A 15,240-nucleotide genomic window follows, 5' to 3' on the forward strand; every position below is an offset into this window, starting at 1 on the left:
GTTCCTTTAGGTCCGGATCCGATAACATACGGTATACGGCTGGCACTCCCCACTCCTGTCTAGCATCGATCGTGCTGGCCCGATCCGTTCGTACGTAAACTAGTATTTTATTTAGTTTAGTTCCTCTAGGTCCGTATCCGATAAAGTACGTCTGGCACTCCCCACTCCTACCTACCATCGGGCTACTCGCGTTAGCCGATCCGTCACATATTCTATATCGGACACAGTCTCGATCCCGGAATAGGTCCTGAGGAACTAGTCCTTTGAGAAACCAGGAACTAGTTCCTTTCATTCCGGGGTCGGAATAGTTCATTGGAACTAGTTCGTTCACGAACTACACACTAAACGACTAAAATAGTCGATAGACAATACTGAAAATCATTTCAAAGACTTTATACTCTTTTTTTGCAGCATTTCAATAATTAAGTTTAACATGGGACCAAAAATAAAGTCAACAAATATTTCTATTGAGGTATATAAAAAAATGCTAAATAAAAGATATTGTATAAAAAGTATCTATGTTCATGTAAATATATTTATGGATTTTTCAATAAGTCTTCTTCGCGTCTTAAAATATAAAACGGGGTAATAATGACTAAAAATTAAGATAATATAAATATATCAATATGTATGTGGAATAAATGATGTGCGTAAAGTCATGCCAATGTTTTGCCCGTTGAATTATGATTGTATTTAAAAAGAAAAATGTTCTTTGTACATTGGTTAGATTTTACTATTCATCAATATTGTGCCTTTTTTAAATATAGCCTGTGCATTTATTTTTTTTTTATACAGTGCGTTCCAATATTCCGTGGACATAAAACTACTACGTATTTTTGGAATGAAAATAGGTTAATTGGACAACAACAATAACATTACCTCTATTGATCATACCAAATAAAGTTTTAGTCACGTGATTAAGCTTGACCGGCACAGCGTTGCCGACTTTTACATATTTTCTTTTAATCAAAATATTTTAGGAAACAAAATAGATTAATTTTATAAAAGTTATTATTGACATCGACAAAACTCACCTCCTTAACAGCACTTATGAGACATAAAGGGCCATTACTACTGCTTTCCCGTTCAAAATTTTCTAATAAAGTTCCGATGGGTTTTTACGGCTATTAAGCTATCTTGTACACTTCGCATTAAAAGCGGTTCTAAAAAGAACAGTTTTCGACTGCAAGGTCTGCTAGTAAAAAAAATTAAACTTAAAGTATAACACAATTTACTTAAACCAAAAATTTGTAATACAAAACTAAAGTGTCAAAACATATCAAAATGTCAGGAAATAGATAAATAAATGTGGCAAATCGACATTTTTACCGCAGAGCTATCACCTGAATCGCCAGCAGGAAATTTAAATTCCAGTTAGTCAACCCGGCGCCGAATATGTCCATGGTTGGCAACAATGAATTTGATAATCGCGCCCTTGATGACGTAACTAAAAGTTCATTTGGGATCGCTTATAGGTTATTATGGCCGACTAGATTTAATGCTTGATATGACTAGAAATATTTTTGTAGGTCAGCTTCAGAAAAATATATTTTTTCTATAGTAATAATAGCTTTTTTACAAGAAACTAAATTATCTAGTAAACTAAAATGACCAACAAATAAAAAATCAGTTGTGGTTGCAGTTGAAAACGTTTCTGTTAGAATTTATGTAGGGGTGAGGGTAGTTTTTATCCTTCTTATAACCTTTCTGTTTTTTTTTATAAAAGTCAAATATTAAGGCGTTTAGCAAAACATAGACACCCCAAATCAGACCATTCAAATCGGAATAAGGGTTTTTAAAATATCTTAAAAAATGTGTTTATTTTTTTGAAAATTTGATGCCCTCTAACGCACAAACGAAGCACTTTTGTATAGATGTAAATTATGTTTAATTAGTTTATTTTGATTCCAAAAATACGTAGTAGTTAGTTCTATGTCCACGGAATATTGGGACACTCTGTATGTTTGCATTTCTTTTTTGTAAATTAGAGGTGGGATGAATATTTTATATAGGTTTTAAAGTAATAAAAAATCAAAATTTTTGTATCAATTTAGATATTTTTCAAAAATGTATAGTCCCTTATTATTTACAGGGTGACCTAGTGTTATGTGTATCATAAAATACAGGGTTTTTCATTATTTGAAAAATAAAATACATCTAGTTGGGACTCGCCCTGTGTACATCATGTAATATAATGTATTTTAGTATTCTTTCTTTTTAAGAAGATACTATTATAAAAATATTTCTAATCAAAAATTTGTATTCATGTGCGATTAAAATACAGGGTCGCTGATATGTATGGGAACGGTCCATTATTGGGTAAAATATACAAAGGTACCGAAAAAGTTAAGTACAAAAATTATAGCGTTTTTAAATGTCTATTAGTTAGTAATAAATTTAAGTATACAGGGTCTGTCATAAAGTTGTGGCACATTAAAATTTTCTTTTTTTTAAATGCAACTCCTGTATATTATTACATATTTCAATTTTTCCTTCAACTTTAAGCAATAATTGTAATACATATAATGTACCTAAATTCAACCATTTCCGAATTATGAAGTTTTGATTTTGAAATATTATTGAAAATTTTGTAATTTCCAGACTTGATATAATCTCATTTTATACATCTATAACTGCTAACTTGAAAACTAACGTCAAATATATATTATTAAGTACCACAGTTTCCGCAGAATGGCATCGTTAAATAAAACCAAACACATCAAATTAATTAGATCGAATTATTTTAGTGATATTTTCAAAAGTCAATAACTCGGAAACGGTTGTTTTGAGGTACATTGTGAGTATCCCGATTTTTGCTTAGAATTGAAAGAAGAATTAAAATATGCAATAATATACAGGGGGTTGCATTTAAAAAAGTAAATTTTGATGTGCCACGAGTTTATGACCGACCCTGTATACTTAAATTTATTACCCGCTAATAGACATTTAAAACCCCTATAACTTTTATATTTAACTTTTTGCAGTACCTCCTATATTTTACCTAATAATCGACCATACATATCAGCGACACTGTGAAATTTTTTTATACAAAATGTTGGATTAAGAATATCAATCACTGGGTCACCCTGTATATTCGTATCGACTTGCTACAAGTTTTATGGACTGGTGCTGTCAAAGATTGTTTAAATAAAATTATAGTAACTGATAGCAATTATATAAGCGATTTGATTATAATATGTATATTAAAGAGAGAGAGAGGTTTTCAATAAATTCTAAACGGTAGCCGTAACATACCTTAAAATAGTTATACAGGGTGTGCCAAATTGTCGATGTCACATGTTGCCATTTTTTATTGTTACTCGTTAGCTTCTGTTAGGCACTCTATTTAACTATATATCATAATAAAAGGAAATACGTTTATATTTTACCTTCACTGTACTGATAAACTACTAAGTACAGCCATTGTTATATAACTAAGTGTTAACGTGAATGATATATATTTCATAGGTACTAAAACATGTTAAATTTGTAATCATTGAATTCATCCTTATCCGTATTTAAAACATATTTTCATATTGAAGATATGTCTATGTTTGACAAAGAACATTTGTGGTAACTCATTATATACAGTAAATCCGAGTGTCCAGTGTATAAATATTTTTTTATCTTGTGTATCTTTTTTATTTTTATCATAGACATCTACAGGGTGAGTCTTAAATAAGTGCACATATATTCAGGACTGGTAGATCTAAGATAAGATAGATAAAAGAAACGTATTTTCTCTTTACCGTTTTCAAATAAATCCGAAAATGATTTATTTTTTAAAAAAATTGAGAGCCACCGGATTTTTTTCTGTATTTGCTCCCTTTTAGTGCCGTAACTATAGAGTAAAGCCATAACCACACGATAGACAGAGATATCAGAGATTAGGAAATTATACTGTGGTAAAATTCGAGGTGAACAGGCAGCTCTAAAAAGTTTTCTAAAATATACAGGTAAATTTAAAAGAAAATGCACGATTTTGAACATCTTTTTTTGCGAAAAAAACTTATAGACGTGTTGCTGGGGTCGAGATATACCACCCCTAAAAATATTTGCACTTATTTAAGACTTACCCTGGATAAAAGATAGACCAAACTTCATAATACAACCCTCAGAAAAAATAAACAGAACAATAGATCATATATCTTCATATGGTCCAGACAATATACTACACACCACTGTCTAAAATATTAATTTATGAAAGATTAGTTTCATTTTTGTTGTGGTTTCATCGCGCATCGCAAAATTTTTGTCTTAAGCCTGGATGACACGGTCCAAGTGTGCTTGGACCAAGTACGCTTGGATGCTGCTATACCAGGTGCGTCTGAAAAGTGGCTCACCCTTATAACTTTTTTATTTTTTTAGATAAAAAAACGAGATTTGGTATGTTAGTATATGACATAAATTAGGATTGATTGGCATATTCAATTGTTTTTGGTCACTTCCTGTTTCACCGGAAATGACTACAACTTTTGATTTTTAAATAGCACCCTCGGTATTTTCTTACTTTATTCGATTGAAAATACCATTCTGAATCGAATAACATATCATATGTCACTTTTGACATTTTCGCATGTGGTTTATCTGAAATTATAACTTGCGGTTCGTAACAAAAATTTCACTCGAAATACCAAGTGTGTGGTATCAAATTATTCGTAAAAAAATTATTTTTCCAAATATGCTAATGAGCCACCCTCGTTCCATTTGAAAAAATTGAGTTATGATTAAAAATACTATTTGAGCATTTTCTAACTGGCCAGGACAAGACACTAAAAACATTAGACGATCAAATCTATTTCTCCAAGGCTCCTTGATTAAGAATAGGACTTAGAAATAGTGTTTTTAACATAGCCAGGACACTCTAGATTGAATTTTAAAATATATTTTTTTATTAAGCGAGAATGTCAAAAGTTGACATATGATATGACATTATATTCAGAATGTCATTTTCTATCGAATAAAGTAAAAAAATACCGAGGGTGCTATTTAAAAATCAAAAGTTGTAGTCATTTCCGGTGAAACAGGAAGTGACCAAAAACAATTGATTACGTCAATCAATCCTAATTTATGTCATATACTAACATACCAAATCTCATTTTTTTATCTGAAAAAATAAAAAAGTTATCGGGGGTAAGCCACTTTTGAGACGCATCCGGTATATAAGTAGCGCTTGGATGCTGCCATATATAAGTAGCCATATATAAGCGTCTCACTTGAACACTGGTCCTATCGTATGAACGCTGTTAAGTTGGAAGGCTTCGTAACGTCCAAGTAGGCAGCCAGCTTATTTCTGTTGTACAGATCTGAGATTTATACTGTGTATATTGAATACCACATAGCAGTCGTCAAATGAAACTAAATACATATATTTTGTTTGTAATCAGTCCAGTAGATTATACGGAATTTTTATATTCGGTGTTAAAACAAAGCTAAAGTATATATTTATCCTAAGTATTTATTTTATTGTAAAATGTTTGACATTAAAGATAAATAGTGTCCCGTCGAAGACTAACCAAATATTCCATGTGATTCTCGATGGCAAATATATTTTTGGTAAAAAATAAATGGGCTTATTGTTTAATTGTCCTAGCTTCAGGTCCTTTTTTCTCGTACGAGCCGGATACTTAAAATTCTACGTTGTTTTTCTACAGGAGCATTCCGCCACACTGCCTAAACCCGCCAAACCCAACATGGAGGTTGATACGGGCACTTTACAGCATACAACCACACAAAGAGTCAGATCTTTATCAACTGACAATTTGGATAAAGTATCTCAGGATGAAAAGGGCTCATTTAATCGGTCTAGTCTGGATTCACTTTTGACAGATGACTTATTCCAACAACTTCTGAAAGCACATTCGGCAGCTAATTTAACTAAAGAGTCTTCTAAGTCGACTGAAAGTACTGCAGTTCAAACTACAGTGTCTTTAAATGCTGAGTCTCAAAATGAATCATCTTCTAGTAATCCCGATTACATTGCGTCATCAATCTCAACAGAATCTTCAAATTTAATAGGCACGTTAGCTTCTAATGTCGCACCAAGCAACATAAATACTATAGCCACGCCACTTAAACCTCTTCAGGTGGATAATTTACCGGAACCTCCAACTATTTTATCTCCAACCAATCCATTCTACCACGAAAGTCTACTCGCACAACTTCAGAACGATGATAACTCATCTAATAAGTCAGTATTAGCTCCGTCTGTAGACTTTGTAGCACCACCAAACAGTTTTCAAAACTACGAAAACTTGAATACAGTATTTAGATATTCGACTGATAGTTTGAACCAGGTTTTAGGTCCGGATAATGTGGGATATAAGGTTAATAATTATCCGATTCCTATGAATCAGCCACCTCAACATACTATCAACGTGTTTAATCAGTTCCCATTCCCTAGTGGCTATCGTTCTGACATGGTTCCGCCTTATCAAAGTTATACAGTGCCTAGCTACTCTAATAATATATCGGAGAATCCGTATACCTTACCACCAATGAACTCATTCAGCTCTATAGGCCCTTTTTCGCCACCCCCCGCTGAATTCACACCCTTACTTAAAGACGAGGATATTATCAAGGTCCCTCCTCCTCCTCCTTTGGATCAGTTTCTTTCTAGCGACCTACCTCCACCTTTACCCCGAACCCCTCCTCCACCTCTAACAAAACCGACCACTCCTCGAAAGCCAATAGTCAAGCCTAAAGAAAAACCTCCACCTGTTCCTAGTAAACCTTCACTAAGAACGTATCGTAGTGAGGAGACGTTGTTGAACACAGATCCGGAGTTGTTTGACACTGCGAGAAAGAGCGCGAATGCGAAATTAAGTAGTTTCGGTAAGAGGCTGTCGATGTTTGAGAATTTCAGCAAGGTAAAGTATATTGGGTGGAGTATAGAGGGTGTCTTAAGTAAGCAGATAGTTTAGAATGTCTTTTTTTTTTGTGGGTTTAAAAATTTAAGAAACTTTTTAGTGCCACTGGTACTGCAGTTGTACTGTACCCCAATCCAGTGGCCCAGTTGTATTGTGTAAGGGTACAGTAAATGTAATACATATGAAGTTAGAAGCTTTCTTGTGACAAAAAAAAGTTTTAAAGTGACACTTTCTATAATCTTTTGACGTTTTCAAAAATGTTTTTGTCGGTAAAGTGTCAAAAGGTTTTTTAGATGACATTCATAGTCAAATGAGTACATAATGTTGTTTAGAAAGATTAGAAAAAATATTGTATGGCAGCATGTTGGGTAAACGTCTCTTTTGTGTAACTCATGTCGTTACTCAAAATAGCCTGCTTCCTAACTAGTTGACAAAAAACTCATCAGAGGCAGTCAATTTTTTTTTCTGCGACACAAAAATGATATTAATTGACAGATGAGTGACATACAAACTAGAAAAACCAACCTTCTCAATTTGGTGACAATAATGACAGATATTTTTCAGGAACCGCGTTCCGTAATAACAAAAATTCAGAGAACTTATAGAAACGGAACAGAAAACCATAACCAAAATTAAAAACGAAATAGTCAAATCAATTGTCAATTAAGAGAGCTTCTAATAATCGTATCTTTTTAACATTTAACTTGGAGAGTCTTATTGATGAAAAACCCAGTGTATAAAATAGTGTCGTTAATAAGGGTTCTTATCTCTATGTATATAAAAAATACATTCTTTTATTCAGACGTAGACTCGGTAGACTATCTGCTTTATTTGAAAAACACACTATACTTACAGAATTCTTATTTTGGCTAATTTTTTTGTAATATTTTATTTATTTTTTATATAGCCACCTCAAAGCCCGACAAGTCATAGCGTTAAACAGTCAGTTAGCGATAGGAAAAAGTTCTTTGAAACCGCTATGGAGGAAAGCCAAAAACCCGTCAAAAAAGGTAGCTAATATTAGTTACAGTTAAATGTGTGATTGATATTAAATATGGGAATAATTATTTTATTTTTTTATAGAAAAAACTTTCAGTTATTTGAGTCCGGATGAAGTAGAAAAATTGAAAGCAGAAGAAGATAAGAAGATAGCGCAACTGTCTTCAGCTGACATCAACTCGTTACACACTCTCAGTCATTCCGATAACGAATCAATTGAATCTCAACCTACTAGGTATTTATTTTTTTGTGTTATATTTATATTGGGTATTAACATAAAGAGTTTAATTAGTAAAGAATAGAGTAATTAGCCCGGTAGTGTAGAGGTACACCTCTCCTCTACCAATACAAAGGTTATGGTTTCGAATCCTATAGTCGGCATTTCATAAGCCGACTATTTTTAATAAAATAAAAATTGTTTGGGTCCTGAGGTACCTATGTCGCCTTAAATGAGTACTTGGGATTCACAATCCTGAGGTAATAATAGGCGGTTGAAGCGTAGTGCTAGTCACATTACCTTCTTTGTATACCGAACGGCTCTAGCCTTGCTACTCTGTACTTTCCTACTCCCAAGGCGTTAAACGCTATATACGGGAGCTATTATTATTAACATAAAGAGGTCAAAAATACCTCTAAACCAATTTTGATTAAATAGGCATATAAATGACATATGTGAGCATTAAAAAAAGGTAGAACCAAAAAAAAAGAAATGTTATTTTTCTAATTTCACAATTAAAGTGACACTTGTAATAATCTTTTGACGTTTTTGCCAAGGGAAATTAAAACAACTTTGGGTGCACGTCATCAATGACAGCATGCGTCGTCTTATGGAGTTTGGTGGTGGTCGTATTAAGATGTGCAACCAAAATTATTTTAATTTCCCATGTATAAGGCAGATAGCTTCAAGAATAAAAGTTTACTACACACCTAGTCACACGTTTTACTACACACCTAGTACACACCTAGTCACACGTTTTACTACACACCTAGTACACAGTTTCTTGTGCCTTTTTTATTGTTTGACTGTTGACTTTTTCAGTTCCTTTGATAATATTGCTACCAGTAAATTTGTTGTCACTTTAATAATTTTATGCCGGTAAACTGTCAAAAAGTTTTTAGATGACATCATAGATAAATGAAACAAGTTTAGATTGGAAAGTGCCCATAAGGACAATGTAAACACTATTTGGCGCTATTCTTGCAACGGTCGCGACGCAAAACTTTTGAAAATTTCGGAGCGGTTCGGCTTTTTCCGCAATTATATCGCCAAATATTGTTTATTCAAATTTATTATTATTTTCTTTTAATTTTATAAATAATTAAATTGTATTTAATAGAATACGTATTATTATATTTTCCAGTAGGCCTTCGAGCACTATAGGCATAGTGCGCACGGCGAAGGCAGAAAGGCGCCTGCGTGACCGCATGCGCGAGGAGGGTCTTTTGACTGATGAAGACGAAAGTGGTTTGTCACCAGCCGAAGAGAGGGCGCGGCGAGCGGAAAAACGGGCAGCTTGGCGCGCAGCTAGACTTAAGGTATGTTTAGGGTCTTAGATCGTATTATACCTATATAAATTTATTCCTCCTTATTATTACTTACTTATTTAAACCTTTGCATAAAAAAATTAAGGAAGAATCATATCAAAAATAGATCGAAAGCGACGGGCTCCTAAAATGGCCAACTTAAATTCCGGTTTATCAGTGCCTTTCTAATTTTATTTAAAACGTGTAAAAATATCATGTAGGGTAGACTCAATAATGTGTTGCTTTATTTTACGTTGTGAATAAATGTTGGTAGTTATTAAAATTGTTATAAAAATATATAATTCTAATAAAAATTGATAAGTTATAATAATTATTTATTAAAACAAATATCCGATACGCTACTGAAGCAGGTAAGTCAAATTGACGCATCTAAATCTTTGACATCTAATCTTTGACAAGTAGTATATAAAAGAAGAAATATATCGGTTTACTACACGTTTGCGTAATATGTAGTCACTTACTAGCGAAAAGTTATTCCATTATTTCCCTCGATTTTTGACCGAGATCTACCGCACGCTACACAACGAGTAACTGTTTTAGTCTTTTTCGATAAATCGCAATAGTGTCACTGTTAATTTAAGTTCTGCCACAATTTCCTTCTAGATTTACTACCTTTAAACAACTATCAGTAGTAGAATAAATAGTAAATAACATAAAATAAGTTCAGTAAAGACTGACAAATCCACAAAATTTCAAATCAAATTCAAATGAATCGTCAAACAGAACTGTCAAAGAACCCCACCCTTAGAGTCCTCTTTCCGTCAACCATGCATGAATACATGAATAGCATTATGCTCCTTCCTTAATCTTTTTAAAAGATTTATACCCATAGAAATACTCTGAAAAGTAATTCGTTTGAGATTAAAACTAGAAACATCAAATGTTTTTTTTTGTTTATTGATCGAATTTGTTTACAGAGCCACAAATTAGAATAATACAATCTAAAGTTATATTTGAACCAAACTTTTATATTACCGGTAATAAAAAAAATGTTTCAATGATTTCTAGTCTTTGGAGCAAGACGCAATCCAAGCTCAGATGGTTATCAAATCAATGAGCGATATGGTTGGTGCGGGCGAAATACCAGCCATGCCAGACATACCCGACGTAAAAAGCGAGGTAAGCCTTTAATAAAGTAGTACTCTTACGATATGCTTTAAAGTAGTCTGTAGCTACTACAAATTTACATACTAAATACGATATTAACGAAGATTTTGTAAAAATTTCAATTTTTGCAAGATTTTCCATTTGATATTAACAGTGATGTTAGTATAAGTAAAACCTGTCCTTTATGACCATTTCAGGTTACAAAAGAGCCTTAACAAAAATTGATTATGGCATGTTGTCACTAACATTTTTTTTTATTTCAAAATCTATTCCATCCGTTCTATTCCAAATTTACTCGCGATATTTAGATATTTAAAAAAAATCTTAGTAAATAACAATTTAGTGTTTCTTCTGTGTGTTTTTTTTGTCTTATTCTTAATCAAAAAAGATCTGTTTTGTTTAGGGAGTATTTATTAGTCAAACAGTGGCAGGAAAGAAGTGGTGGGAGAACCTCCCACAATCGTCTTTAACAATCAATAAAAATAATATAACTGTTGCTAAAAATATATAATCCCAAACTTAATTCACATTTTCGGTGTTTTAAAATGTTAATTTTCATACAAAAATAATTCCACTAAAATATATCAACCGTCATAAATGTATTGCTCAAAAAAACTTAAAACATTAACTGTTTTGAATAATTATTAATTTATATTTAATATAGTACTCATTACCAGTGGCGGCTTCTAATAGTAACAGTAATAGATAAATTTATTTTTTTATTTAAATTGAAATCTATTCTTCCATATACAGGGTGTCCCAGAAATAAGTGCAAATATTTCAACTGGGTTCAACCCCAGAAACACGCCTAAGAGTTTTTTTTCGCGAAAAAAATTTGAAAATTCGGCATTTTTTGGAATTTTTTTTAGTTTTTACTTATAAAACATAATTTCTTGATAATATGGCAACATAGGTATTGGATTAAATTTACAAGAAAGAAAATCCAGAAAAGATCCAGTGGTCTTCAAAATTTTAGCAAAAAAACATTTTTTTTTAAATTTTCAAAGTAAAATAACTCCGTTATTTTGGACCTATTTGAAAAACGGTAAAGAGAAAATACGTTTCTTTTATCGAGATCTCCCACCCCTTAAAATATTTGCACTTATTTCTGGGACACCCTGTATATGTACATATTTATCCAATTTTAAAATAAATATAAAGCAATATTTTCATGACACACAAAAATTGTCCTAGGTATGATTAAAATTGCGTTAAATTGCAAAACTGGATATTTTTAATTTTTCTTTAAGGACCCCACAGACGCCCAGTTTTATCGTACAGGCCGCTTGTGCAAACCTGATTTGTACAGTCATATCGGTACGTGTGTGGTTTTTCTTAATTTTTTTTTCAGTCCATAGGCAAAGTTCAGTCTAGTATTAACGTATAATTCAGTGTATTAAGTTTTTATGTCAATTTATCGAATTATACAACGTTTATACAACAGTTTGCCATACATATGGAAAAAAAATATAAAAATCTTTATTGCACAAGCGAGCAGAATGCAAAACCGAACTGTATATCGGGAAGTCATTTTTACTATAGAAAAAATGTTCTGAAACTAATTAATGGTGCTATTATTGGCCGTCAGCCTGTGCTAAAAAACTGAGCGTCTATGGAGGCTTTTATATCCTTTATTTTTTTAATTGGGTCAAAGAAATCCATAATCTCAAAGTACTATTTGGGTTGGAAGATACACATATCAGCTACAATACACCATGTTCTGATGTTACTGACATCGGCACGTGAATAAAAAACGCATCAATACTGATGATGATGCTATAATGCTTGGCAAAACCTACGTTAAAAGTATAAAGTTTCACTCAGAACCTCGCAATTAGTGGTTTCTATTACACTTTATACTTTTTAGTTTACTATCATTCACAATGTTAAAAAAACAATTAAAATTAGTAGAATATCCTAGTAACAGCTTGCGTTAGTTAGTTGTATCCATAGAGAAAGCCTAATATTTAGTTTGGTATAAATGGCTAATATTTAGCTTATAAAACAATCAACTTTTGATTTATAACCACAATTTCTCTTGGCGGAAGATAATCAATGACCAAAATGACATTTCTCTCAAATTTTGAAGTATAATTAGTGGAAAAGTTAAAAGTTTGATAACTTTTTCTACTAATTGAACATGTCTACCACTAATTTTGACGTTCTGAATGCTTACATTGAAATTAAAAGAACAAACTTCTACGCTAATTGACACCACTAATTAATTCCACTAATTGAGAGGTTATGAATAAAGTTGATTTGTATAATCCTGTTCAATAATGTAGGGCCACATCGCAACCTTTTTAAAATCTATAGCCGCCACTACATAATTTTAGAAAATTTTAAATTAAAAATTGTCAAAATTCGCGGTACTTAATGAATTATAACCAAAAAACGACGAGCCCATCTAGTCAACCACGTAACTAAACCTTTTTTCTCACCGATATCACTAAAATCAATAAATAAAATCGACAACCATCCTATTTCTCTAATTCACGCATGACTACAATAACTAACCCCCTTCTGGACGCAGCCCGTCTGCACTAACAGCATGCCGTCGCCAACATCATCTTCCCCGCCCCCACCGAACGACGACGAGGCCACGCCCCTACGCCCATCCTCCGCCGACTTCCCCCGATTGGCGCTGCGCGAGAAACCGGCCGGCGCCGCCCGCACGGTGCGCGAGAGCGAGAAGGTGCTGGGCGAGACAGTGAGCAGGAAGACGGAGGAGTACGTGGACCAAGCCACGGGAGAGAGACGTGTGCGCACCGTGGAAGTGGTCGAGAAACTGATCGAGCGAGAGGTATAGCGCAGCACCGGCGCGCAGCAGCATGTTCTTCTCTCTCTTTGTCTCTCTCTGTCTTGCACCCTTACTGGTTAGTTTTGAGAGGAATCGCATTTAGTTGGGGTTAGAGTAGTAGCGGGGGGAGGGATACTGGGTTGAGGTAAACAGCAAGTTTTTTAAAGGACGTTTGAGGGGTTTTAATAAGCACAGTATGGCAAAAATCAATGGTTGTTTGTTTATTTGTGTTATTTTAGTACTGTTTTGTCTTATGTGTGGGTATGATTATAAGAAAAATTATTTCTGAACGCAATCTGTGATGGAATAAAAAGCGGTGGTAAAGGTGATATTTCAACTGGAACTTTTTATTATAATTACTCCTGGAGTTTTAGACATTAAGGGTTTGATACCCCTGACAAATGTCAAAATGCAAATATAAATATTATAAAGTGTCTAAATTAACTTTTTTATGGCATATTTATTCCTAGTTTGTAAAACCATCGGTCAGTATTACCACAGATTAGGTATACTATATGTATACAGATAAAAATATTATCCCTAATTCGTGGTACGAAAATTGTTTTTTATGACGATGAGCAAACGAGTCAAATTTCCTGTGCGCAAAAATAAACTCGCGTAAAATAACAATAAACAGCGTAATAGAGAGATATCGGTAAACCGAATAGCGTGCATGGACGTTAATAACGCCAAGTGTTATTTCCTTTACGTGAAGTGGTATTAACTCTCTTCATTTATAGTTATCGGATCGGAAAGGATTCTGTTCGCGTCGCGTCCGCTATTTAAACTTAACCTAACTTTAAATTTAAAACTTTGAAATTGTTTTGTTTACTAGGTATTTTAAAACTGTTGTACAACGTCTGCCAGTGGGTTTAGGGGAACAGATTCTCATAGAAGGGCTAAGTCGTCATCTGCTGTAAACCTAAGCCTCTTTATAGGTTCTGTAATATTGGAGGAGGTGGAATCCATATTTTGGGCCATATTTATTTAATTAAAAAACGCTTGGTGTAATTGATCCGCAAATTACGTCAGGTGGTAACGTTATTAGCGGGCGTTGCGTTAAAAATTGACTCGCGCATATCGTAACTGTGAAAATAATGTACGCGTAAATACTGCATGACGCTATTCGGTTTACCGATATCTCTCTAATAACTGGGCCGGTCAGACGCTGTGCACAATTTTAGAGGCCATAAGTGGGCGAGCTATGTGCGCAAACTAGTAACCTAACTAGTACCCGATTCCGAAAATTGGAACCACGAAAAACAATAAAGAAAAAACAAAGGTTATAATCTGTACAGGGTGGCGCCTCTCATACTCCGCGGAGGCTCCAAGGAGAACGACAGTTTGTATTGAAATGAAATTTTGTGAGCATATGTAGGTTAATTCAGGGTACTTTTTAAAAATATAGAGAGTTCCACAGGGTGTCCCCAAAAAAAGTTACATATCAAAGTTGTGTTTTTTGTAATGGAACACCCTATATATTAATTGATTTTTGGATTCTAGGAGAAAAATAAATGTGAGTTTTGTAAGAGAAGTATATGACTAAAATGTAAGGTTTTTGACATATTTAACATTTTCTAGAAATAAAGAACAATTTTTAAATTACAATGAAAGCTACCTAAATTGGAATTTACCCGGTGTAGCCTAATATGCAGTTAAACTAACTATTCTACTTTAAATTAAATTAAAACTTGATCCAAAAAGTTATACAGGGTGAGACAAAATTAATATTGAACATTGGTCACCTTTAAAAGCATGTTACGCTCTTATTTTAAATGGAACACCCAGTATACTATTCCGACATTTAAAAGAGAATTCCTGTCTCTTCAAAATACTATTAAGGTTGCCTACCCCTCAAAGATTTTTCTAGATATTTTCATTTACATGATTTGATCTGAGTAGATCTTTATTATTTGATAA

The 15,240-nt window shown here is 33.3% G+C and overlaps 1 protein-coding gene across 11 annotated transcripts in view; it reads left to right on the top strand.

Moving 5' to 3' along the window:
• LOC115883629 (protein lap4) overlaps window positions 1-15,240 on the top strand; it is a 175,156-nt gene that overhangs the window by 154,495 nt on the left and 5,421 nt on the right. For 4 of the 11 annotated variants that reach the window (XM_030901989.1, XM_030901995.1, XM_030901993.1 and 1 more), the window contains 6 exons: window positions 5,655-6,869; window positions 7,777-7,879; window positions 7,953-8,103; window positions 9,230-9,404; window positions 10,422-10,532; window positions 13,054-13,323. In XM_030901989.1, the coding sequence (XP_030757849.1) occupies window positions 5,655-6,869; window positions 7,777-7,879; window positions 7,953-8,103; window positions 9,230-9,404; window positions 10,422-10,532; window positions 13,054-13,323 (2,025 nt within the window). The other 7 variants (XR_004050415.1, XM_030901990.1, XM_030901996.1 and 4 more) reach the window with 7 other exon arrangements.

This window comes from Sitophilus oryzae, unplaced genomic scaffold (genome assembly GCF_002938485.1).
Source record: "Sitophilus oryzae breed Bouriz unplaced genomic scaffold, Soryzae_2.0 scaffold_1974_pilon_pilon, whole genome shotgun sequence".
NCBI lineage: Eukaryota > Metazoa > Arthropoda > Insecta > Coleoptera > Curculionidae > Sitophilus > Sitophilus oryzae.